The sequence below is a fragment of the Protopterus annectens genome, chromosome 5.part1 (genome assembly GCF_019279795.1).
Source record: "Protopterus annectens isolate FY-2018-M chromosome 5.part1, PAN1.0, whole genome shotgun sequence".
In the NCBI taxonomy this organism is placed as follows: Eukaryota; Metazoa; Chordata; order Ceratodontiformes; family Protopteridae; genus Protopterus; species Protopterus annectens.
Window position 1 is genome coordinate 648,266,930 of NC_056736.1, and position 25,315 is coordinate 648,292,244.

At 42.3% G+C, this 25,315-nt stretch overlaps 1 protein-coding gene across 1 annotated transcript in view; it reads right to left on the bottom strand.

Annotated features, from left to right (window-relative positions):
• PAN3 (poly(A) specific ribonuclease subunit PAN3) overlaps positions 1 to 25,315 on the bottom strand; it is a 2,193,201-nt gene that overhangs the window by 923,956 nt on the left and 1,243,930 nt on the right. Inside the window, exon 12 of the mRNA XM_044073269.1 lies at positions 9,063 to 9,228. Within this exon, the coding sequence (XP_043929204.1) occupies positions 9,063 to 9,228 (166 nt within the window). The remainder of the gene's footprint in view (positions 1 to 9,062; positions 9,229 to 25,315) is intronic.

Sequence of the window (25,315 nt, forward strand, 5' to 3'; positions counted from 1 at the left end):
TCTGCCCCTTTGAGGTCTGTCTGACACAGGAAAGGACAAATTCTTTGTTGGCCAATATCTACTAAACCTAAGTGGCTGTACTTGTAAAAAATCTTTGACAGTTTGCCTAGATTTGGCTTTGTCCTCCATTTTCTTTAACACCTCTTCTGCCTTAACACCAAACAAAGTATCATGCTGTAAAGGTGCATCTAATAATTTAACTTTGACACGATCAGGCAGATTTTGTTCCTTTAACCAAGCATGCCTCCTAATCACAGAACCCATAACTGCGGCCCTGCAGGAGGCCTCCAAAGAATCAAAACCACATTGCAAAGTATGCTTTCCAACTTGTTCAGCTGCATGCAATAAATCCCGCATTTCCTTGTTTTCTGCACATTCAGAGTTTACCAACATTTTCTGTTTAAGCAATGCCATGACATGTTGCTGATATTTGAGCATATGAAACTGACAGTTTAAGGCCCTTATAGCCAAGGTAGCAGATGTGTAAACCTTTTTTCTCCCCATCTATCCAGTGCCGTAGAATCTCTGTCAGAGGGGGTAGGGTTTTTTGCAGTGGAAGCATCAACTCCTTTGGGACCCTGTGAAACAGTTTCTGGGTCTGCAGCAGGGTTTTTAAAAAGGAATTTATGAGAGTCAGGAACCCTGTAATATCTGTCATGCTTAACAGGAGCTGGAGGTAAGGAGTCAGGGGCAAGTCTAGACTCCAAAAACACATCATCTACAATGTCTAACACAGGTGGAATGGCTAGTGGCCTGCGTTGAGGTAGTAAAAGGAAATCACTGAGCCTCTTTTTACATTCTAAAAATCTTGGCTCTCCCAGTGGAAATGCTCCCTCATGGTATGCAAGGTTTCCCCAAAAAATAGTCTTCTGGAGGAGAGGCTGAAGGTATAGATTCTTCAGCATCAGAAACCTCATAGGGGGGGGGAGAGAATATTCCTGATCAGAAGAAATGGAAACTTGATCTGAAGATTCAGTCAGTCTCTTGCCTAGACCTCTTATCAGGAGGGGGATGGGAACCCCTGATCAAGGTAATCAAGTCTTCAGCCATTTTGAGCATCTGCTTTTTGGGCATAGAGGCCTGACCACGTGGCTCTTGAGTTTGTTTCTTTGCTTTAGTCTTTGCCTTTGAAGCTGAAGTCAGTTTAATGTAAATATGTTTAGGTCTGAATACATCCTCAGAAGCCGGTGCCTGCTCAGCGGCTCCGGACCCATCTGAAGGAATAGTATCCGAGGCTCCAATACCTTGAGTTTCCACTGGCAAGGCCGACTCCACGTGGGAGTCGGTAGCGGCCTGTGACTCTAAAGTAGCAGCGTCAGGGGCTGCGAAAGCGCCCCACTGAGAACCGGCGAACCGGTGACTGGCTTAGGAGAAGCTTCATCTGTTTTGGGCCTCGGTTGTCTCTCTCTCTCCTTTTCTTTGCATTTTTTGTGAACTCCGGTAGTCGGATGGCCATCCAATGACATTTCTGGATAATTAAACTGGCGTCCAAAATAGTTTAAAGCAAAATCATACCGACGCTTAACAGTGCGTTGGTTAAATCTAGCACAAAACCGACAACCAGAAACATTGTGATCAGGGCCTAAGCAAGGAATACAGTAAGAGTGAAAATCCTTATGAGGTATTTGCTTTCCACAAGAAATACAATTATTTACTTTTTCTGACATCGGTCTGCAGCAAGAAAAAAGTTTCCCCAACGGGGTACTTAGATTTATTGAAGACTTCGGATCTGAAACTCAAACACGAAAATCTCAGGAGTCGGCCGACCGGCACTTGCAAACTGCTTCTGCTTTGGGCACCGTGCGGCAAGAGAAACTAAAGAAAATGGTGTCAGCCGCTTCTTTTATACCCCTGACGACCTGACGTCAGGGAAGGGCCGACGCAGGACCCAGGACTTTGGAATTCAGGCCAACTGAGGGCAACCTGCCAGCAGGATTACCCAAATGTAATGACTACAACAGTGAAACACGAAGATCAGCAGCAATCAAAGTAGCAATAAGTACATCTGCAGTACCAGGATGTGCATTGGGGAAAGGATGAGTTATAACATACTACTGTAAACAGTAACCCAGGATCTTAGTAAAAGAGACATAATATGAAAACAAAACTCAGGCATATGTTGCATATAAAGCATGAGCAGAGTGTTAAATTTGGATTTACTTGGGAAAATGTGAAAAACAAGTCAGATAAAAGTGCAATGCATAGGAAGAGCTTATACTAAGCACTGGAGGAATTTTAACTAATGTGTATTAAGAATAAAAATTAAATACAATTTACGAATCTCTACTGGAACATGCCATAAAATAATTTCATCTCCCAGCTTACTTGCAGTAAAAAAGTAATGCTTTTAATATTAAAAATTATATTCTTGTTAAAACCTTTTATATAGCTAGGACACCTAAAATCTATCATCAAATCTTGTTTAGACTGTAAGTCATGGCTACAAAAAATTGCAAAGAATGGAAAATGTGACTGTTTCTCTTAGTTCCTCTAAATAAAAGTTCAACAGAATAGTGTTTTGCTCATTCTTGCAATGTCAATTGTCTTGTGCACATGTGGTAACCACATATACCTCTGAGGCAAGTGCTGGACATATTGCTTTTGTGCACAGAGAGAAAAAAATAAAATGAATTTTTAGCAATGGATCCTAAATAAAAATACTTTACAAACTAGCTACCTTAACAGAGGAATGTATATTAATTCATAGTTTAACCCATGCAGAATTCCAGACACCCCACACAGAGAAAAAAATAATATAGCCTAATCAGTTGGAAAATAAACCAGTTTGCTGACTATGATAACAGGACAAAGATATACAGGAAAATTTCTAGAAACAACACAGTAGTATAAGTAAGGTAAAAATACTGCTATTTGAAACAGACTGATTACAGGACCCACTGAATGAAACCACATATTTTTCTTCTAGGGATGTTTAATAATGTGACAACCAAAATAACAAGCAGTATTCACAACTACTTCCAACAGCCCAGAAAGGGAGAAAAAACATCAGGTTTTACTAACGCAATATGCAATTACACATACATTTTCAGTCAGGCTTGAAAGCAAAAAGCTGGTCAAAAATAATATTTTTAGATTTGTAATCATCAATTTGATATGTGCAACTGTTACAAAAAACACTCCTCAGTAGGAAAGAGTAGCTGATTTTTTTTTTAAATCTGAGACCAGCAAAGAGGAGAATAGTAGGAAAGAGTATCTGAAAAAAATTTTTGGTACTTGCGTATTATCGCAACCAGATTTTTAACGGCAAAAAAACGGTTGCTTAACGATCATGACATATGGTCATTAATGTTGTACAAATGTTGTTGTTTACATTATACTACTTTTTGTGGGTAAGACCTTATGTTTGTATGGTGTTGGACTTTTTATTATAAATAATTTCATGTAATTTCACTGTCACTTGCTGAGGATTGCCAGTGCTGCAACTATTTGATTGACCCACAAAATTAGAAACAAGTCTGACTGTCGAATAAATAGTTTGCTTTTTTTGTTCTTTTCCATTATGGGGGGGGTCATTTCACATTTACGGAATAGGTATTGGAAAGGGGTAGGTAGAGTGATGTATCATTTGTCGAAACACAGAATAATTCTTACGTTATCTCTGTTTATGGAAAGGCTTTTAGTATGCAACCATGGCATTTTGACAGCATGTGAAAAAGGAATGCTTTCCGGATTGTAATGAATATTTTCTTTAACTTACACAGTAGAAATGGTTTATGGGATTTCAAAACCCTAGCCATACTGCATAACCTGCAAGGCTTGGATTACTAAGAGTACGCTTTTCTATGTTACTATATGGTTGAACTGTCTAAACTGGACCCAGCGCTTCTTGATCTGCATGAAAAGTGCACCCCTGCATTCTATTACTACCAAATTAAAACAGTTTGCATTGCGACACACTTTGGCCATGCAACCTGCTGTGGAGCAGTGAAGCAGATCCATGTCTTTGCAGCATTTCAAGCTTATTTAACTTTTTAGTAATAAAACAACCATATTTCATGATCGTTAAGCAACCGGTATTGCCGTTAAAAATCTGGTTGCGATAATACGCAAGTACCAAATTTTTTTTTAAATCGGAGACTGGCAAAGAAGAGAATATTGTCTTCTTGCTGATACATATTCCACATCAATGAGTGCTAAGAACTTCAGCTGATAGCTTGTTAAGTAAAGACCGGACAATTCTTGGTAGTTTACTACAACTTTCATGAAACGGTAAATATCCTTAGCATGATGTAAACTAGTCTAAGATGATACGAATCACACTTCATGAAAAGCGCTGTGTGCTCTTTTTATTAAGAAATACTCTTTTACCTTTGGTTTACTGCAATAGTGGAACAGAACGCCTCAAATAACACCTACTAAAGTGGCAGATTTTTTTTTTCTTCAAGTAAGCCCTTTCGGAAAATATGTCTACTGCTGTCTTAGTATTTTACTTTCTTCGATGCAGTGTCTTTGAAATGCAGCTCAATTTTTGATGTAGCATTAGAAATACTGTCCACACAGGCTGAAATGCATAACTTAAGCAGTCCCAATCCTAGTAACTAATTCAGCCATAGTATTTATACCACTGAACTAAGCATTTTTTTTTTTTGCCAAACCTACCTGTAACGGCTCTAATGCTTCTGTGAACTCAGTAAGGGGAATACTGCTGATAAGTACATACTGATGCAGAAATTTTTTTTTCCTGAAGTTTTGTACCGTTTAGGTTTAGTTTTGTTTTGGTTTCTGCTGGCGAAAATGAAGAAAGTTTTGCCTTTGTGACTTCATACTCCATCTCCTCTCCAGTTGAATTCTGAAGTTGCAAACTTGAGAATTCACGTGCATTACATGCACGTACATTGTACATCCTTTTGCAGCAATCTTCCCCCTTACATAATCCTTTCTTATGACATGCTGCCCTGCTTCAGATTAATGACTCAGAGTCCACCAAATACACTATCTTCAAATAACATTAAGCATCCATATTCTAAGGGAAGCACTGATTACACGTGAAAAGTAAACATCTCACATAAGGTAGATTCTTTGCCTCTCAGGAAGCCTTGAATTTGCTTTTCAGTATTGCAGCTTTGTCTATTTACTCCTTTTTGAAAGAAGTGTTAAACATGTTAGTGGTTTCCTCATCTGTGTTCCAAAGAAGCACGACACACTGGATTTCTTCGGTCTCATTCCTAATGTAAATCACAGTGAGAAACCACTCAAATTTTTGAATCCAGAGTTGATAGTGGTTACAGTTTTGTCTCACTGAAGCTTTTTCACTCTGGTGGTGGACTAAAAAACATTTTTTCATGCGAGTGGGAAAATGTGGAACCGTGTGGGTTAAACAAATTACTTTTAATGTTTAAGGCTGAAATTTGACCAATGGATGGGAAATTTGAAATTCACCCCTGGCTTCTCACTTTTGTCCCTTATGGACAGGGGCAGCTTGTAGATGCACTAAGGCACAGGCATATGCCAAAGCCATTCTATTCTGTGAGGACTGATTAATGAAAAATTGAGGCATGAATGCCTAGGCTTAAAAAGGCTCTAGGGCTGTTAAAACTAGTAACCTGCTATTAAAAAAAGACATAAAAAAGATGTCCCTAAGTCTCACTTGTTTCTCTGTAAAGGAGTAAATACCAGGAAACGGCTACAATGCAATCAAACCAGTAGCAGGAAATGTATTTATTTTACATTTGTTGACTGGGAAAGTCCAACTGGATATATGTCCATTTTCAGCGGAGGCCTGGAGAGAAAAGCTCCATCAATACATACAGAAATTACAATTAAATCGTTTGACTTAGCTTATTAATAATGATAGAAAATAATATACAATCAACAACACAGTTCATAAGTAAGATGCAATTGAACAGTAGCCTTGGATTACAAACAACTAGACGAAAAACAACATACATGGTTTACGGAAGTACAAATAGTGCAATGAACTAAATAATATGACTGTTAAGTAGACCATTGGAAAGAATAAAAAAGTAAGTTAAGCAGAAGAGTAAAAGGTGAACAGAAGTAGAGGGGCAAGAAAGGGTGGGGTCAAGGGTAAAGTTATGGGGGATTAGAAAGTTTTTGGGGCCTACAAGAGATGTTGGGAGGTAAATGGTTTCAGAACAGTGAAGTAGAGAAGTCAGTCTGGTTTAGAGCAAGGACATAGCCAATGTGTGGTAAGATACTCAGTCTTTTTTGAATGTGAATAGTGGGGGATCTGAGGTTAGGTCGTCAGGGAGTGTGTTCCAATTTCTACCCACATAGTTAGAAAATAGTGAGTCCCCAGCTGAGTTGTTAGATTTGAGTGTTTGAATAAGTAGTTTGTTGAATGAATGAAGTGACCTGAGATTATTGTGCAAATTAAAAATGTTTTTTAGTCCAGGAGTTTTGTCAGGTTGATTGACGACTTTGTAAGCGACTATTAGCTGGTTAGAATGAAGTAAATTGGGGAATTCTAGCCACCCTAGGTCAATAAGGTTTAGGCAGTGATGAGTGCGATATGCTGACCCAGTAGCGAATCTGGCAGTGTGGCTGTAGCAGCCTGAAAGTTTGAACAGATTAGATTTATTTAGGTGGGTTAGAATGGGAGAGGCGTATAGAAGGGGCGAGAGTAGGTGAGTACAGGCGATGGCACACCTTGCTAATGGGGTTAGGGATTGTTGAGATCCAAGTTTTTTATTAATGTTTTTGATAGTTTGGTTGACTTTCATATCATATTTGAGCTGGTTATCTACTACTACTACTCCTAAGAGTTTGGTATTGGTATCAGGGGAAATACGGGTGCCATTATTGGATTTTATAGTAAAAGGGAGTTGAGTGGATCTATGGGTTGGGGAGAAGAGTAATAGTTTAGTTTTGTTGGGATTCAGTATCAAGTGACAGAGAGCCACTTTTCTACTGAATTGAATGCTTTCTGGGTTAAGGTAGCCAAGTCGGATGAGGAGGAGGGCTGAACAGATCAGGGTAGAGTCATCAGCGTATTGGATACATGTTGCTTCTGGAATGATGGTGCAGAGATCATTAATAAAGATAGAGAATAGAAGGGGCCCTAAAATAGAGCCCTGGGGAACTCCTAAGGTGACAGGTAGTAGAGTGGATAGTTCTGCCACAGGACGGGCTTGACGCCTACCACTGAGGTAGAAGTTGAACCACTGAAGAGCTTGGTTATCCAATGAAATGGTTTTCAGAGTATGGATAAGTAGCTGGTGATTAACCATAGCAAATGCTTTTGACAGGTCGAGAAAAATGGCTGAGGAAAATTATTATTATTTCTGTTGAGGTTTATGGTGTTGGAAAAAGCGGAGAGCAGAGGTGGCACTGTGAAATGGCCTAAAGCCATGTTGAGAGCTAGCCAGTAGATTGTTCTGGATAAGATAGTGCAAATGTTGTTTATGGATGCACTTCTCCATTATTTTGGCCAGAGGGGAAAGAATGGCAACTGGTCTGTAATTAGTTAGTTCAATGGAGCTGGCCCCTTTATGGAGTGGGATTAACATCGGATGTTTTCCAGATGGATTGGATGGAGTTTTCTGTGAGGGTTCTGTTAATCAATATGGAGACTGGGTATGTGATGGTGTCTGCTGCTTTTTATAGGTATTCTGCAGAGAGGTAGTCAGTGGCTAGACTGGTGGGTTTGAAATTGTTAATAAGGGATCTGACAAGAGAAGTGGGTACTGGTTGGAATGTAAAGGAGTGGTGATTAGAAGGTGAAGCTGGAAGGGAGTTACAGCAAATGGGAGTTAATTGGCTGGCAAGGGTCTGTATGGTCTCAGTGAAAAAGCAATTAAAGGTATTAGCAATGTCTTCTGCAGGTTTTTGGGTAGTATTAGAAGGAGCTGGGGTAGTGGTTTGTCCTGGATGAAGAAGTTTGTTGAGGCCTGCTCAAAGTTTTTGAGGTTTATTTAGATGAGTTACTTGCAGATTGTGGTAGTATTTTTGTTCATCTAATTGAATGGATTTTTTTGAGTCATTCCTAAGCTGACAATATTTCTGCCGGTCTAGAGGAGATTTAGTTGTATGCCAGGTGGTCCAGGCTGTGTTTCCAAGTTTAATTTTTGTTCTGGTATTTTTTGTAAGCCACGATGCAATCTTTGTTTTTATTCTAACAGAACGAGAAGGGGCATGGGAGTTAAGGATGGTAAGGAATTTGGAGTTAAAGTATACAACAGCATCCTCAAGTGTCAGTTGTTTTAGGATTGCCCAGTTGCATGTTTTTAGTTCGCTTTGGAAGTTGGTAAGGTTGAAGTTTGCATTGTTTCTAGTCAATCTGTAAGTGGGCTGGAGGGGGTTGTCAGCTTTGTGCTTAATAATGAAGGTTGGAGAGTGATCACTTAACTCATCTGGGAGAGTACCAGACTTATACATATGGGAATGACTATTGATAAGTATCCAGTCAAGGATACTTTCTTTGTTGGATGATTTACTAATTGTTGTGGGAGAGGTTATTTGTGTGTATCCATATAGACTTATTTTATAGACAAACACAGTTACACTGCAGTTTTCCATACCAGACAGGGGAAAAAATACTCCTGACACCAATTCAGACCTGCAGAAGAAAAGATACGGTTATACAATTCAGGGTGCAACAGACACCATTATGCTTCTACCAGCAACTTTCACTCTAGACTGCTTGTCACAATATTTGTGCTCCAAACTACTTAGTTCTTTTTAAAGATACATTCAGTTACGTATCTAGTATGCAGAATATCTCACATGGCTATATCAAAGAAATTAATTAGAAAGTGCACTGGAAATTATTGTTGTAAGAGGAATTACTGATTGCCTGTGGTGTTAATACCAAGTAGTAAGTGACACAAGGGAAATAGCTCATTCAGGGGATAGTAACTCTCCGTAATGGAAAACAGAATGATTCTTAAATGCAGCACAGCTACAAAAGAGGAAAAAAGGGAATACAGAAGGAATGCATTACTGACATAAACCACAAACGATTCTTTGACCTGCAAGAACATTCCAGCTACTCAAAGGAAAACGAACACTATAGATAATTCTCTACAAAACAGAATCACACTGTTCTAAACTGCTACTTAACTACATTAAAAGAAATCTACCTTGATTTGCCAGTAATAAGAATCTTTGTTGGATCCATGACACGACAAGCTAAACCTGCAGTATGAATTGTCCTCAAAGCAGAACTTAACTGAACAATGTATGCCCATATAAGGGATTCTGGTAACAATCCTGCATGTTGACGTGGTAGAGGTCCGTCATGCTGACCTGAAAGAGAAAACTTACTATGAATTCTGTACTTAAATCTGCTCAAAGAATGTACTGCAGATGTTCATCCAAAATCAAAAATGAATAAATATTTAAAAATCCCAGTCCAACATCAGCACATGCATACAAATGAACAAACCTAAGATGCAAATGGCAGTCAACATATGGCCTATAAAGTTTGGCAAGTGTTGCAATTAAGCCCCTAAGTAGCAACCACTTCCCTAAAACCACATTTTCCTTTAATTATTCTAGCAATGCCACCTTTAACCCATATCTTTGCAATGTTAGGCACTACATTCCATAACATTTTCACCTTCTCTGTAATGGAGACCTTATTCAGTTCATAAATACCCTCAGTCTCCAGTTAAAAAGTTCTGCTAGTGACAAATACAAGAGGCAACATCTTTAGCATGAAGGAGAGCATTTCACCTACAATGTTCTCACACACCAACTAAGATTCGAGGTCCAAATCCCATCTGCCATTCCACAAATCCACTATTCCAAAATGTCCACTGAGAATGAAGTGTATTCACATCACATCCTCCCATTTTCTCTTCTCTTTCAGTGTGTACAGAGCCGACTCTAATTTTCTCATAATACAGTCCCTCAATCCCTTTAAAAGTACAGTTTTGTACCTACCATAAATGTAGATGTTCGAAGATCCACATTGCTGCAGTCCTTACACTTGGGTAGTCCGCTGTCCTCGGTCGGCCCGAATATCAAAGTATAAGGCTGACGTCGGTCAAGGCGCATTTGACTGACATCAGGACGTCAGGGTACAAATGCGCATGACCGACGCCATATCCTCAGTCTTTTCTTGCCCCAGATGTCAGAAGACCCTAAAAATAAAGGTCAAAACCAAAAGACAGCAAACAAACAACCAACCATCCTAGCACTAAAAATATGTACAATATATACAATATACATCATATAGACAACCCAACCCACACAACCGCCTCTAACTACAGAGGGAAGGAGGGAGGGACTGCAGCAATGTGGATCTTGAACATCTACATTTATGGTAGGTACAAAACTGTACTATGTTCTTCATCTCACATTGCTGCAGTCCTTACACTTGGGTAGAATCCCAAAGCAGAGGTAAGGGAGGATGGCCAAACTATAAGGAAGCAGGAGCTGCCAAAATGCCCTGCAAAACAGCAGTGGCAAAACCAGCCCTGGATTTAGAGTAAAGTGGAAGGTGATAATGCCTAGAGAAAGTATGCACTGAACTCCAAGTAGCTGCCTCCAAAATATCCTTGGTTGCCACCCCTCAAAAGCTGTCGGCAGTAGCCCTAGTGGAATGAGGCCTAATCCCAGCTGGAATCTCCTTGCCATGATGGGAATAACAGAAAGCAATGCAAAACCCAATCCACTTAGAAATAGTTTGTTTTGACACAGGCTTGCCCTGAGAACTCAAAGCAAAAGAAACAAATAACTGCTGAGACTGCCTGAACCCTTTAGTTCTGTCCAAATAATATCGCAACTGCCTGTGTACATCTAAAGTGTGCAAAATCTTTTCCCCTTTATTTTGGGGATTTGCATAAAAAGTAGGCAAATGAATAGTTTGGTTTAAAGCCACACTAGAAACCACTTTAGGCATAAAGGAAGGATTAGGATACCCTATCCTTATGGAAAATTAAGAAAGGCTCAACCGCCATAAGGGCCTGCAACTCAGAAACCCTTCTTGCAGAGGTAATAGCCAACAAAAAAGCAGTCTTCCATGATAAAACTTTAATTCAGTAGTAGCTGCAGGCTCAAAAGGTTGTAGAGTGAGTTTCTCCAACACAAAATTGAGATCCCAAGCAGGAGTAGGAGCTCTTCGTGGGGGTCTTATATTCTTTGCCCCTCTAAGAAATTGCTTGAACAAAGGATGAGAAAACAGTGGTGGGTCACAATCATAGTGAGCCAAATTGCTGCAGCATGAACCTTAATAGAAGAGAAGGACAAACCTTTGTCCAGTAACTCAGTAAGATATTGAAGAGCCACACTTAAATTAGGCTCAGAAACATCAAAATACTTTGCTGCACTCCAAAATAAAAATCTCTTCCATTTATCTACACTTTCCTTGTACTAGGCCTTCTAGCTTCCAAAATAACATTCAAAACTTGCTGTGGAAGTGGAGGCCCACTATGGTTCAAAACAGAATATGCCAGGCTGTTAGGTGCAGAGAGTGAAGCTGACATTGAGCAAATGGCTGTCCTCCTGAGACAACAGGTGTGGAATCAAGGCAAAGGCCATGGAGGCTTCCGTCAGGCTTCTCAGTAATGGGTACCAATGCTGTCGAGGCCAATCTGGAGCTATCAAAATCATCCTTGGCTTGTCTTGTCTGGCCTTTAGTAGTACCTTTGGGAGGAGAGGCAGAGGCGGAAAGGCATACACATGAAGATTGCTCCAATTGAAAGAAAGAGCATCCACTTTCCAAGCTGTGGGATGAAACCTTTTGTGCAAAACTTTGGCAGCTGGTGGTTTAGTGGAGAAGCGAACAGATCTATGTCTGGAGTTCCCCATGACACTGTCAATTTCTGAAATACATGAGGATCCAATTTCCACGGGATCCATAATTTGTCTGCTCAACACATCTGCTAAGGAGTTCTGTGCCAGAAACCTTTCCTGAAGATTTAGCCGTAAACTGAGAGCAGTCTCCCACAAAATCATTGCTTGCCCGCATAGAGGATAAGAATGTGTTCCTTGTTGATGTACCACATGACAGTTGTGTTGTCTGTTAGAATCAACACCTGCCCTGGAAGAAGTAAATCCTTGAAAGCTATTAATGCAAACTGGACTGCTAACATCTCCTTCAAGTTGATATGTAGATGTTGTAGTCTGGCAGGCCACTTGTCTTGTATCCACTTTCCATTCAGATGAGCTCCCCAAGCTTTGTCTGAGGCATCTGTCGTTAGAATCTGACTCGCCTCTGGCCGGGTCACAGAGAGTCCCTTGTTTAGGTGACATTCCTGAGCCCACCACAACAATTCCTTTTGAATGCAAGGTATTATTTGAATGACAGTGTCCAAATCCTGGCAGTGCTGTGTCCATACATCTTTGAGTTACCATTGTAGCTTCCTCATATCCAGTTTGGCATTGGGAAGCACCAGAATACAAGATGCCATGAACCCGAAGGCTTGAAGGACTGTCCTTGCAGTCAGTCTGGACTGATGAGACAACTGATGAAAGTAAAGGGAAAGATTCTTTTGTTTGTCCGGGGTCAAAAGGCCATCTGGGATGCTGTATTCAGTCTCACACCCAGAAAGCACATGTCCTGAGAGGGTACTAGACTGGACTTTATTTCGCTCACAGAATACCCCAGGCATCTTAGCACTGCTATCACATAATCCAAATGATGAAGAAGCTCGCCCTTCCTTGAGCCAGAATCAGGCAATCGTCCAAATAAGGATAGATCTGTATTCCTTTTAACCTGAGGAAAGCTATCACTGGAGCCAGAACAACACTCTGGGCAGTAGATAAGCCAAAGGGCAATGCAGAAAACTGATAATGAGAAGTCCCAGCTCAGATACTTCCTGCAACTCAGTCTGATAGGAACATGAAGATAAGCCTCCTTGAGATCCAAAGTTACCATCCAATGATCTTTGCCCAGCAGAGGTAAAAGCTGCTGTAACGTCAACATTTTGAACTTGGGAATGTCCAGATAAGTGTTGAGGATAGATAAGTCCAAAATTGGTCTCCACGTGTTCCCTTTCTTTGGTACTAGGAACAGGCGAGAATAAAATCCTAGGCCCACTTCTGGCATAGGGACCGCTGTATGGCCCCTATTTGGAGTAACAGAGAAATTTGCTAGTGAGCCTCTATTCTTTGTTGAGGAGGAACGCCTGGCATGCCTTTGAAAGGAGGCAAGGTATGGAAATAAAACCTGTGTATGATATCCAATATCCATCTGTCTTGGGTAATTAAACTCCAATTTTCTTTGAAAAGTGCCAACCTTCCTCCCAAAGGTGCTTTGAAGGCTCTGGCAGCTGAAAAGGTAGGTCATTGGGTCTGTTTAGGACTGACCCCTGCCCTCATCCGAAGACTGTGCAGGAGAACTCCCTGTTCTAGGCCTGAAAGAGCCCTGAGCTCTGCCCCTACCACGTCTAGATCTACCCCTAGACTGGGAATCATAAGAAGGATCTTAGTAGGCCAATTTCTACTAAACTTTGGAGGCTGAACCTGCAAAAAATCTTTAACAGTCTGCATAGACTTAGCCTTGTCTTCCATTTTCTTTAAAACTGCCTCAACAGGAGAACCAAACAACACATCAGATTCAGAATAAGGAGAATACTCCTGCAAGTCTTCAGCCGAAGACTCTGAAACATCCGAAGCCTGCTCAAAACTCCCTAGCTCAGGCTCCACCCTAGGTCTCTTATCAGGAGGGGGCAAAGAACCCCTAATCAAAGTAATCAAATCTTCTGCCATTTTAAGCATATGCTTCTTGGGCACAGTTCCTGAAGAACTAGGGGTGACACCAACTGAAGCTAAACCTGGCCTGCCTCTGGGAGAAGCCTTGGAAACAGAAGGAGAGGGCCTAACCACCCTAGGAAGGGAGGGGAGTATAGTAACCTGAGAAGCCCCATCAGCCTGACCTGCCTCCTGAGAGGCCACATCCTGCAATAACAAAGTCTCTCCCTGGGATCCCAAAGAAACCTCCGTGGAACCACCGCTCCACCGACACCTCTAAAGAACCGGGCGTCGCACGACGGTTCTTCTAGCCTAGGCTTAACTGCTTTGTCCTTCGCGGCGCCGGAGCATCCGACGGCATTTTATAAAAGACTAACCTGGCACAATCTAACCTTCTCTTTATAGTGCGCTTATTGAATCTAGCACAAGAGCGACACCCAACAACGACGTGCTCAGGCCCTAAACAAGGAATACACAAAGTATGATAGTCTCTATGTATCTGTTTCCCACAAGAAATACAATTATTCACTTTTTCTGACATCCGTAAACCACTGAGGCAAGAAAAACTAAAATATTGGGTACTTAGCCAACTTTGACTCGGTCTGAAACTCCAAAATTTCAGAACGCCAACCGCACTTGCAATGCTGCTTCTGCATCGGACCATGCGGCAAAAAGACTGAGGATATGGCGGGTCATGCTGATGTCAGTCAAATGTGCCTTGAGCCTTATACTTTGATATTCGGGCCGACCGAGGACAGCGGACTACCCAAGTGTAAGGACTGCAGCAATGTGAGATGAAGAACATCAGTAATAAAATGTACTGGTCTCATTCTGCTTAGCCTGTTTTCCCTTCCTTTGCTTAACTACCCAAACTTGGCAAAGATTCCTGATATCATCCGAACAATCAGCTCAATGAAGACTCAGCAAGCCATGCCCCCCCCCAACCCCCATGCTATGCATTCCAGTATCTTGGTGACCTTTACCACTACACATTATTCAACTTAGGGTGACTGCACAAAACATGAGCACTTGCAATCAATCCCTCTTCCCACGTAAAGTAAATGTCTTGAAAATAAATACTAATTGCTCTGTATGCTTATGCTAGCTTAAATAAACACTCTAATCAGTTTATAATGCAATTCTCTGCCTTGATAATTCAATAAAGGTGTTTAAACAGCATCACTTAAAACACAGGCAAATATATGTTTATATAAAAAGAAAACAAACCACATTAAAATGTTCTCAATATACATCACATATATTCTTTCGTATAATTATCAATCCAAATCAATCCGACATTATATAAATTGCTCAATTTGCCTTCCCTTAAACCTAGTTTCTCTTATAAAACATTTTTCATGCACTGTTCCCTATGTAAATTGCACCTACCATTTTCTAAAGATCCAACTTCCAGTTCTTTTATCTCTGTTAACAATATTCACTACTTAAATACAACTGGTTTAGACTTTGATTTCCATTTTCTGGTAACTGCTTTTTGGCAGTAACCGGAATTAAACTTAAGACCTCACTAAGTCTAGGCAATTCTGATCCTATATCCTAGCTCACAAATCATTTTCCTAGTTAACCCATTTGCTCATCCAATATTTCTGACAAAGCATGCTGTAGGGATTTTTTTTTAAAGACATCCAACTCATTACACTCCCAAAACACATTCCCAGTTATTTCTTTCTTCCCTTTCACACCTCCAACATTTGCCATCTACCTGAGGAAAAATTCTTTGGAGTCTGCATGGGGTTTAAAAATACTTCCAAGCAAAAATCCTAAATCACCTACACTTGCTGCATATTTGGGAGCTATACATTTCTCTTCCCAATGTTTCCTTGTGAATTACTTACCCAATTTTTCCTCCCAATCTTTCCTAACCTCCTCTGTTTGACTCCTATATACAATATTTTATACACCCTATTAATTATCCCTTTTTAGCAACAGCTTGTGTTCTAGATTCAACTAAAAACTCTATCAGCGTGGATCTTTCACTTATGATATCCCCTATACCTTTCTCTTTGTCTGTATCCGGAAATCAATCCTGATGGGGAAGGCAGCCTCAAGACTGCAGTCCACATCTTCTTGACCTCTTCTTATTCTATTACCATTCCCTCTCTAGTTATTTGCTCCCGATACCTTGGTTCTTTTTCCAGTTTTCTCCAGAAAATTCCAGTCCCTTCTTGCCTATTCTCTGTAGCCCTAATTGCAGTCATCCCAATTGACAAGCTCTAATTTCTTCATTCTTGTGTTGGCTTAGTTCTTAGATTACTTTCTGCTACTTTAGGAATATCATATTCTGTATGTATGTTGTTATTCTCCTTGAGGATCTGAATCCAAAATCCCACTATCTCCTTATTTCTTGATGCCACACCCCCCTCCCTGCTTCATCATACCTTTCCACTCTGAATTACAGTTTTATGCTTGCATTATGTATGAGCCTTAACTGTGTAGCTCTAAAATATCCCTTCAGCTCAGGTAACACTAAACCACCTTGTTTTATTGAAAAGACCAACTTATCCCACTTGATTCTTGCCCTCTTCCCCTGTCCAGACAAAATGGTTAAACTCTTCCACAACGTCTCCTCTGGCTAATGAAAACATACCTGACCTGTATACAAAGCTATAGGGACTAAAAATATTTTCACCACGTTGAAAGCAGAAGGAGAGCGCACCTCCTTGGCAACCAACAAAGAAGTAGTTCTTCCCGGCTCTGTCATGAGGATTGGGGCAGAGGCCAAGATAGCCAGGGTTCCGAAGGAGCGGCTCGGATCCGACAAAGTTGGAGCCGAAGACATCTCCATTCCCTCAGATCTGGCTCTCTGTTCTTGGCCCCGAGAGTTGCTCGGATCTGAACAAGTCTGATCCGAGGAACTCAAGGTAATGGCCGGCATCGAGGTTGGAGGAACCGTTGGCTCTGAGCATCCTCGGATCCATAAACCCCGAGACCAATGGTCGGATTGGCGAAGGAGAGATAGGATGGAAGAAGGGCATAGAGGTCCCTTCTCCGGCCAGAGAGGGGCCTGCCAAGACTCCCATTTGGATTTGGGTCCGGATGAATCTCCGCATCATCTTGTCCACGTCAAGCTCCTATAGACTCCGAGTCGACCGCGAGGAGGCGACCGACTCAGATCTGGCCCTGTGAGATGACCTTGAAGAAGGCCTCCGATCCAAGGGCTCAGTCAGCTCCAGGGAGAACCTCGGGGAATGGAGCCACGAAGAAGTGGTCCTAACAACTTTCACAGGTGGACTGGGAAAAAGCTCCTGCTCAGATCACTTGCAGTTCCTCTCTACCCTTTTCTCGCTCTCTCTTTTTTGTCCTTATCTGTAGCTTTTGTCCCCGTCTCAGCAGGCTTAGAGGGAGGTTGAGTCCCAGCCTGGGGGGGGGTTGGTCGGCTACAGGAGCCGATGTTGAGGCCATCATCGCTAAGGCAGAAACTGGTAGTAGGCCCTTGGCTACCAGTTTCACCTTCCTCTCTTTAAGGGCTCTGGGACTGAACCCAGCACACACAGCACATGGCAAACTAAGATGGGGAACGCCAAGGCAAATAACACACAGAGTGTGGCCATCAGCCGGTGAAAGCTTGTGGCCACACTCTGTGCATTTCTTGAACATTGGTTTAGGCTGGTCAGCCATAACACACTCCACGGAGCCAAACGCTAAACTAGACACACACACTCAGGGGTTGGCCAGGCCTATTCTATTTCAAGAAAGAAACACAAACTTTCTAACTACTTACTTTTTTTTTTTTTTTTTAAACAAACCAACAAGACTAAGGGGAGGAAGAGCTATCACAAACAACTACTCTCACACACTAACTTAATCAAAAGTTCCACTTACTATAACCCTACTTGGAGCTATAGAGACCACGATGTGCACGCATTAAGCGGCAAACGAGACCTGAGAGAAAGTAGGAGAGGTGAGGGATTATGGGTAAGGGGAGGAACTTGGAGCTTGGAACAGATGCTTGGTAAAATGTTGCCGGCTCTGATCCGATATGGATCCGAATACCTACAGGTTGCAGATAAATGAAGTTAACTACTTCAGATGCTCTGTTGCTTAAGTTGTCGTGCTAAAAGTTTTTGTGCTAGAGTTATCAAAAAACAGATGCTTAATATCAGTCATTCTAAACTCATGCATCTTATGCAGATACTACCTTATTTTCTCTTTAGCATTCTGCAGTTGTGCCTCCTCTTCTTCTGTGAGATTCCCCTTATTCTGCAATATTCTAACCTTCATCAGCGCCTCTAAATAATTCTTGGTGGTACTTAAACATATTTCTTTTTCTGTTAAACTCCACTTTCATTTTATCTCACTCAATAGCTATAATTTCTGAAGAAATTTCTATCTTCCCCACTACCCACTCCTTAAATTCCTCTCGTTTTAACAGTTAGATGGGGAAGCACCAGTGTCTCATTTCAACTTCATTACCCTGCATTTTTCTCTTTGTTATTCATTGCAGATTACTAGGCTAACAGCCCTAGAGTCCTTACAAGCCTAGCGATATTTATCCCAAATTGCTCCAATTGTTGGTGGTTAAGTGAGTGAAGTTTCCAGAGATAAGGATCTACGATAGTTAATACCAACTTCCTCAGTTCAGCAGGAACATGGGCACCACTCAAGGAATAAATATGAGGTCACCAGTCCACTGATCTAGGTTGCATATGAAGAGGGTCAGGCAGAGGCATTGTTTCACATGGATTGGACGCTTGTTCCGCATAAGTGACGGTCTCTGGGAGATGTAGCTCTCTCTCCAGAATGACCTGCTCATGTCAGAGGCTAGGTTAAAATCCCTTGGTGAGTGGCCCTCCTGCAGTTTGATTTACGAATGTGTAGTATTTCCAACATGGACGTATGAGAGACTACCCTGTAACCGAGGCACACGTCACCACTTAGCAACCTGTAGGAGACAGAATACAGTGATAAAGCTTTCAATCTTTCTGAGTGAAATTTGTTTTGTGTATGCTGTAATTTCTTCGTGAGAAACCTCTGTGGTCTCGCCAATTGTTGCAGGTGTCTGGTGAGGTACATGCAAAAGAAAGCATTATACTACATTACTGGTCTGATGAGGGACAAGTATAATGGAATGATAACATCCTTATAACTAGATGCGATGCCTTTACTTATAAGATGTGTCACATAGAAAGATGTCTTTACTACTGTGGATACACGGTGGTCAAAGTTCAGATTGCTAACCTGAGTACTCAGATCAAATACCACTGGGTCTACAATTAGGGGGTGCTCTCTATAATGTAATTAACAGGGATGTCAGCTTTCCCAAAGGGAATAATAATACATTTTTTTTGCATTTAGCTTTAATCTATGGCTTTGGCACCAATCATTTGTCTGTGTTAACTGTGTCTGCAGTATATTAACAATGTTGGGAGACTCACTGATTGCTCACAATTTGCAATCTTCAGTGAACTTGATCAGCATAGGCCATCCAAGTTTCCCTGGACTTCTAATGAATAAATTCCAAACAGTAAGGGGACCATCACAGAACCCTGTGGTATGCCACTGGTGACTGTTTTTTTGCTAGAGGTGAACTCGCATACGTTGACAGCATGTGTCCCGTCTGTCAGCCAGTTGGCTACCAATCTAGTAATGTAAGGGTGAATTCCCAATTGGGAGAGTCTCTCCTATAATACCCAAGTGGGGGATTGTGTCAAATACCTTGGGTACATCAAGATAAGTAGTATACACTGTCCTTCCCTTGCCCAGAGCCTTGATGACTTTCTTGAAGAAGTGAACTTCCATGATCTACCTAAGATGCCCATCCACTGGCCCAGTAATCAAAGAGCCTCAAAATCCTCATCACTAGCACCAGAGAGGGGCATCAACACTGGGAGGATAACTACACACACAGTAAAGTACAATTTCCCTTAAGAGCACACACAGATCACATTCTGGTGCTGATTTCTCCCTTTCTCTCCAGATCCCCAATTAGACTCCCCACTGACATAGCTATACGGTACAGATCTCAGCCAAGTGGTCAAGCCAAAACCTCCAGCACCCTCTCTGTCCAAGTGCTTTGTGTCCCTGCCCAAGTAGCTGACACGCACACACTGAGATATGAATTATATACAAACCCACATACACTCCTGGGGAAGGCTGGCACAGGTTCTCTAGCTATGCTCTCCTGCCCAGACTATAAAGTAGAAATCACTGCCACCAACCACTATTTATCAGCTACTATAAGGCCCTTCCCAAAGGGTGACCAATTCCAGTGTGTGCTATTACTGTTATCCAAATAATAACTGCAACCCAGGGCTAAGGCTATTGGAGTGGCTAATACAGTATCACCAAATACATGCAAGTGCTCTGACAGCTTAAATTATCTTTACACAAAACAGCCACAGTTGAAAGGTTTAAAAATATTTAATAATAAATAATAAAAACACAAGACAATACTCAGCAGTTCAACACAGTGCTAACAGAAAGTTCAGAAATCACAGAAAAATACTTTAAAACAATATTGTAGTCTCACATAAATATAGAAAACAGCTAGACTAATCTGGCTATATTCCTATCAGTCTCTAAGAGAAACTACGTTCTAAATTCTACTTACAAGGCAAAGTGCTGGTGAGTTGTTGTCAGCTTCAGAACAGAATGCTATACTTTCTTTCTGAGATAGCTCTTAAATTGAAAATAAACATTACTGCGGAGTCATTTCAGATTACATCACTCTTGTCACTTCTCTGATTTAGTTCCCAGGCTAACATAACTCAAAATTTAACATTTCTTTTTTGTAATCTGCATCTGCTAGGAAGCCACAGCAACAAAAGATACTTTACATGTGAAACCTAGCAATTATCTCTGTCTTAGGACAATAAAAACAATTTCCTGGCCCAGACATCCTGCTTCTAAGTTTGAGATAAAGTGACTTTATAACGCATCATAAAATTCTTTATCAGCTTATTTTCTTTGAGTTTGCCAGTTAACTCTATATGTCCCAGTTTTCCACCATGAAAACATACACTATATACAGGCATAGAGTTTATACTCATTTCTGCTTTCTTCCAGCAGGGTGTACTGCAGTTAAATTTTTGGAGCTCAGCACATAACAGTTTATTTTACATTTGTAACACAAGCCTGTGGATCATATTAATATTTACAATGAGAGAATTATTTGCAAAATTCTACCTGGCTAGGCTGGTAGCCTTTACAGTTTATTACACCCCCCCCCCCCCGAGAACTCAAGATAGTTTTTCAAGTGACCCTTGAGAAACGTTGCTTGAGAGGGTTGAATCTATCTGGGTATACCTTAACCCATTCCCTGCCTTGAGAGCCCATCTGCGATGGCATTGCTAATCCCACTGCGGTGCTGCACTGACGTATATGTTTGTAACCCTAGGCTCTACCTTAGCAACTTGGTATTTTGCTGGCTGGCTTGATGTAACCATGTTAGCGGATTGTGATCTGTAACTACAGTGAATTTCCTTCCATACAGATAAGGCTGAAGTTTCTGTAGTGCCCATACTATGGCTAGACATGCCTTTTCTACAGCTGCATAGCATTCCTCCCTGGGTTGGAGCATATGACTGAGATAAACCACTGAGTGCTCTTCTCCCTCTGAAGAAATCTGGCTAAATACAGCCCACACCCCTTGGTTCAAAGCATCCACCTGCACAACAAATTCTTTGTTGTAATCTGCACTGGCTAACACAGGGGGTCCTCCCAAAGCTACTTTAATCTTCTGGAATCCCTGCTCACATGCTGGGGTCCACACTACCTTATCTGGCCTGTGTTTCCTCGTCAGGTCTGTGAGGGGAGCAGCTATGGTACTATAACTGGGGACAAACTTTCTGTAGTGCCCTGCTGTCCTCACCTGCTTTTTGGTAACAGGTGCAGGCCATGCCTAAATGGCATCCACTTTGGCAGGTTCAGGCCTGATCTTACCACTACCCACTCTATGTTTCAGGTAGGAGACCTCTGCCATACCCATCAGACATATGCTGGGCTTAATGGTCAAACCTGCCCTCTGTAGTCTGCCCAGCACCTCCCTGACATGCTGAAGGTGCTCTTGCAAGGAATGGCTGTAGATGGCAATATCATCTATGTAAGCAAGGGCAAAATCTCCTGCTAGGCTATGACCTACCAGCCTCTGGAAAGTCGCTGAGGCATTTTTCATCCCAAAGGGCATCTTTGTGAACTCATACAAGCCAAAATGAGTCACAAGGGCTGACCTCTCTCTAGCACTAGGAGTAAAAGGCTTCTGCCAGTAACCCTTGGTAAGATCAATGGTGGTAAGATACTTAGCCCCAAACCCAGCTGCTCTAGTGCTTCATCTGTCATAGGTATGGGGTAAGCATCTGACTCTGTGAGACTATTTAATTTCCTGTAGTCCACACAGAACCTGGTGCTGCCATCCTTCTTTGGCACCGGCACCACTGGGGAGGCCAAGGGACTGTTGGACTCGAATTATCCCTAGTTCCAACATTTCCTGTATCTCCTCCCTCAGAGTCCGTTTGACTCGCTCAGACACCCTGTAAGGGCCCTGCTTAATAGGCCTTTGGGGACATCTAGCCACCTGGTGTTGCACCAGGTGGGTACACCCTGGTTTCCCAGTGAACATGTCCCCAAACTCCTGTAACACTGCTCGGATTTCTCAAACCTGGGTAGGAGATGGCCGCTGGGACATTGCTACCCCTTCCACTGAGGTGTCAGTCCGAGCCTCACTGAGGAGATCAGTCACCAGATCTCCCAGAGACTCCTCCTGCAATCCACTGCAAATACTCAGCACAAGGGCCTCCCTGTCATGGTAAGGTTTCATCCTGTTAACATGGTACAATTTGTGCCCCATCCTCCTGCTTAGCAGTTCTACCATGTAGTTACCATCACTAACCTTCCTTCCTTACCACCTTGTAGGGTCCCTCCCAGGCTGTCTGCAGCTTGATGAGTCTGACCGGAATGAGAACCATAACCTGCTGTCCTACAGCATACTCTCTAGCGCAAGCATTCCTGTCATACCAGACATTTTTTCTGCTGTTGGGCTTCTCCCAGGTTCTTCTGGGCCAAGCCCATAAGTTCCCTGAGCATTGTCCTGAGGTTTAGAACATACGCCACAACAGACATATTGCGAGAGTCACACTCACCCTCCCACTCATCTCGAATTAAGTCTAGAGGCCCTCTCACCCTACACCCATACAGCAACTCAAAGGGTGAAAAACCTGTCAATTCCTGGGAAACCTCTCTGCAAGCAAACAGATGGGGCAAATATTTGCCACAATCCATCTTAAACTGGTCTGCAAATGCCCATAGCATAGACTTGAGTGTAGAGTTTAACCTCTCAACAAGACCATTAGTCTGGGGATGGCAAGGGGTGGTTCTTTAGGTGCTTCACTCCACAGTACTTCCACAGACAAGCCAGCAGGTCTGACATGAAATTGGCACCTCGGTCAGTCAGTATTTCTTTTGGGAAACCTACCCTGCTGAAAATCTCTAACAAAGCATTTGTCAACCTTTCCCGCCTCAGTGGAGGACAAAGCTACTGCCTCAGGGTATCTTGTAGCATAATCTACTAACACTAGGATACACTTTTTCCCTGTGGAACTTGGGGTACCCAGAGGCCCCACAATATCCATAGCTACTCCTCTGAGATGGCTCCTCAATCACAGGCAAAGGCATCAAAGGAACTTTCACCTTGTCTCCTGCCTTGCCTACCTTTTGGCATTGCTCACAGGTCGTGCAGTACCCTGTTACATCTCTGGAAATCCCAGGCCAATAAAAGTTCTGCATAATATGTCTCTTTGTGCATTTTATGCCCATACGACTTGAAAAGGGAATACCATGGGCTATGGCTAGACGTGCCAGACGGTAGGCTCTAGGCACTACCAACTGCTGTATTCTTTCACCTTCTAGCCCTCCTTCGGGGGTCCACTCTCTATACAGTAACTCTTTGTCCCAGTAAACAGATTCCCCTTCCCTTGAGAACCAGGTCCCTCACTAGCTACCTGTCTCAGGCCTTGTAATGTAGGGTCTGAGAGCTGAGCCTGTCTCAACTCTCTCTTTGAAACCCTTTTCACCTCCCCTTCCACAGGAAGTCTGGTATCCTCTGACAGTGGTACCTTGCTGTCAGCCTGGGTACCACCACTCACCTCTACCTTTGCAGTCACTCTGCCAAGGGAACATCAGTACCCACAAGCAGCAGTGGCTCACCTTCAGTGTCACCTCACCAGTCCTGGCTGCAACTGCAAGTAAACGGTCTGTCTGGGTCTCCCCCAGGCTACCAGAACCACATGCTTGTCTCCAAGCCTGACTGTGTGTAACTGCATGAACACATGGTACTGCCTCATTAAACCCTTCCCTATCAGGACAACTGCAGGATGGTAAGTTTGGTACCCCTGTTGTCTCAAGACAACCTACTATTGGCATTTTGTCTTTCCCACTTACTGGCTCTACCACCTTTTGTTCTCCACCTTCCCTCCGTGGACATCTACATGCCACATGGCCCCACTGGTTGCAATCAAAACATTTAACCCTAGGTCCTGGGCATGTACCTAGACAAGTAGCTTCCCCTGCTACTGGCAGATTCTGTTGGGGCAGTCTGGGCTTCCCACCATAGTTTTCTTTAGACTTATGAGCAGCACTGGGTGTCCCTTTCTTGTGCAGTGATGCCCTACTTGCTAGGTATAGCTCTCCCTTCTTCCTCAACTCATCTACAGTAGAGCACTGTCTATCAGCTAACCAGATCCTCATGTCCTCAGGCAAAGTGCTAAGGGCTTGTTCCCTCATGAAAAGGTCTGCCAGCCCTTCAAAATTGGTGACCTGACATCCACTCACTCACCTATGAAAATAAGTGCTTAGTTCAGCAAGATATTCACACACACTTTCCTCTGTCTTGCGTCTATGCTCACAAAACTTTTTCCTATAAGCTTCAGGTGTTAGCTTAAAAAAATCAAGCAAACAATTATTTACAGCATTACAATTTAAGAAGTCATTGTCAGACAGTTTGGAGAAAATAGCTGAATCTTTACCATGGAGTAAGGGGGTCAGGAACCGTACCCATAGCCTTTGGTCAACATCATACTGTTTACATACCCTCTCAAATATATGAATGAAACTATCCATCTCAAACATATGAATGAAACTATCAAAATTATCCCCCTCTGTAAACTGTGGAAGAACTTTACTGACCTTTTGTACTTCTGGGGTCTGGCTAGTCCCTTCCCCATTACCTCCATGACTCTGGCGAAGAGTCAGCATCTCCTTTTCATGTTGCCTCTGCTTCTCCATCTCCTCAGCTTCCAGGCGTAGCAGTTTCTCATTTTCCTCACTCTCTAGATGCTTCAGTTTCTCTGCTGCTTCTATTTCCAAATGCCTCCAACTCAAGTCTCTTTAGCTCCAGATGGATTTTTGAGTCCTCTGTAGAAAGGTTGAGCTGTCCATTCTCTGAGTGTTGTATATCTCCATGGCCAGCTGATCATCTTCATGGATGCTATTCTCGGATGCAGCTGTGACCAAAGCTGCAATCATGCCTGCCTTAGTCAGGTTTCCATACACCAGTCCTTTAGCCTGGCACATCTCATCCAACTATCTCCTTGTCAACTTGCCATACTCCTCTGCTGACATGCTTGCCTGCTCTCCCTGACTGCCTAAACTAAATAAAGAAATAAAACAATTGTGATCTGAACTCTGAATGTTCAGTGTGGCTGATTTAGAGTACAAACACCTTCAGTGATCAATGTACACA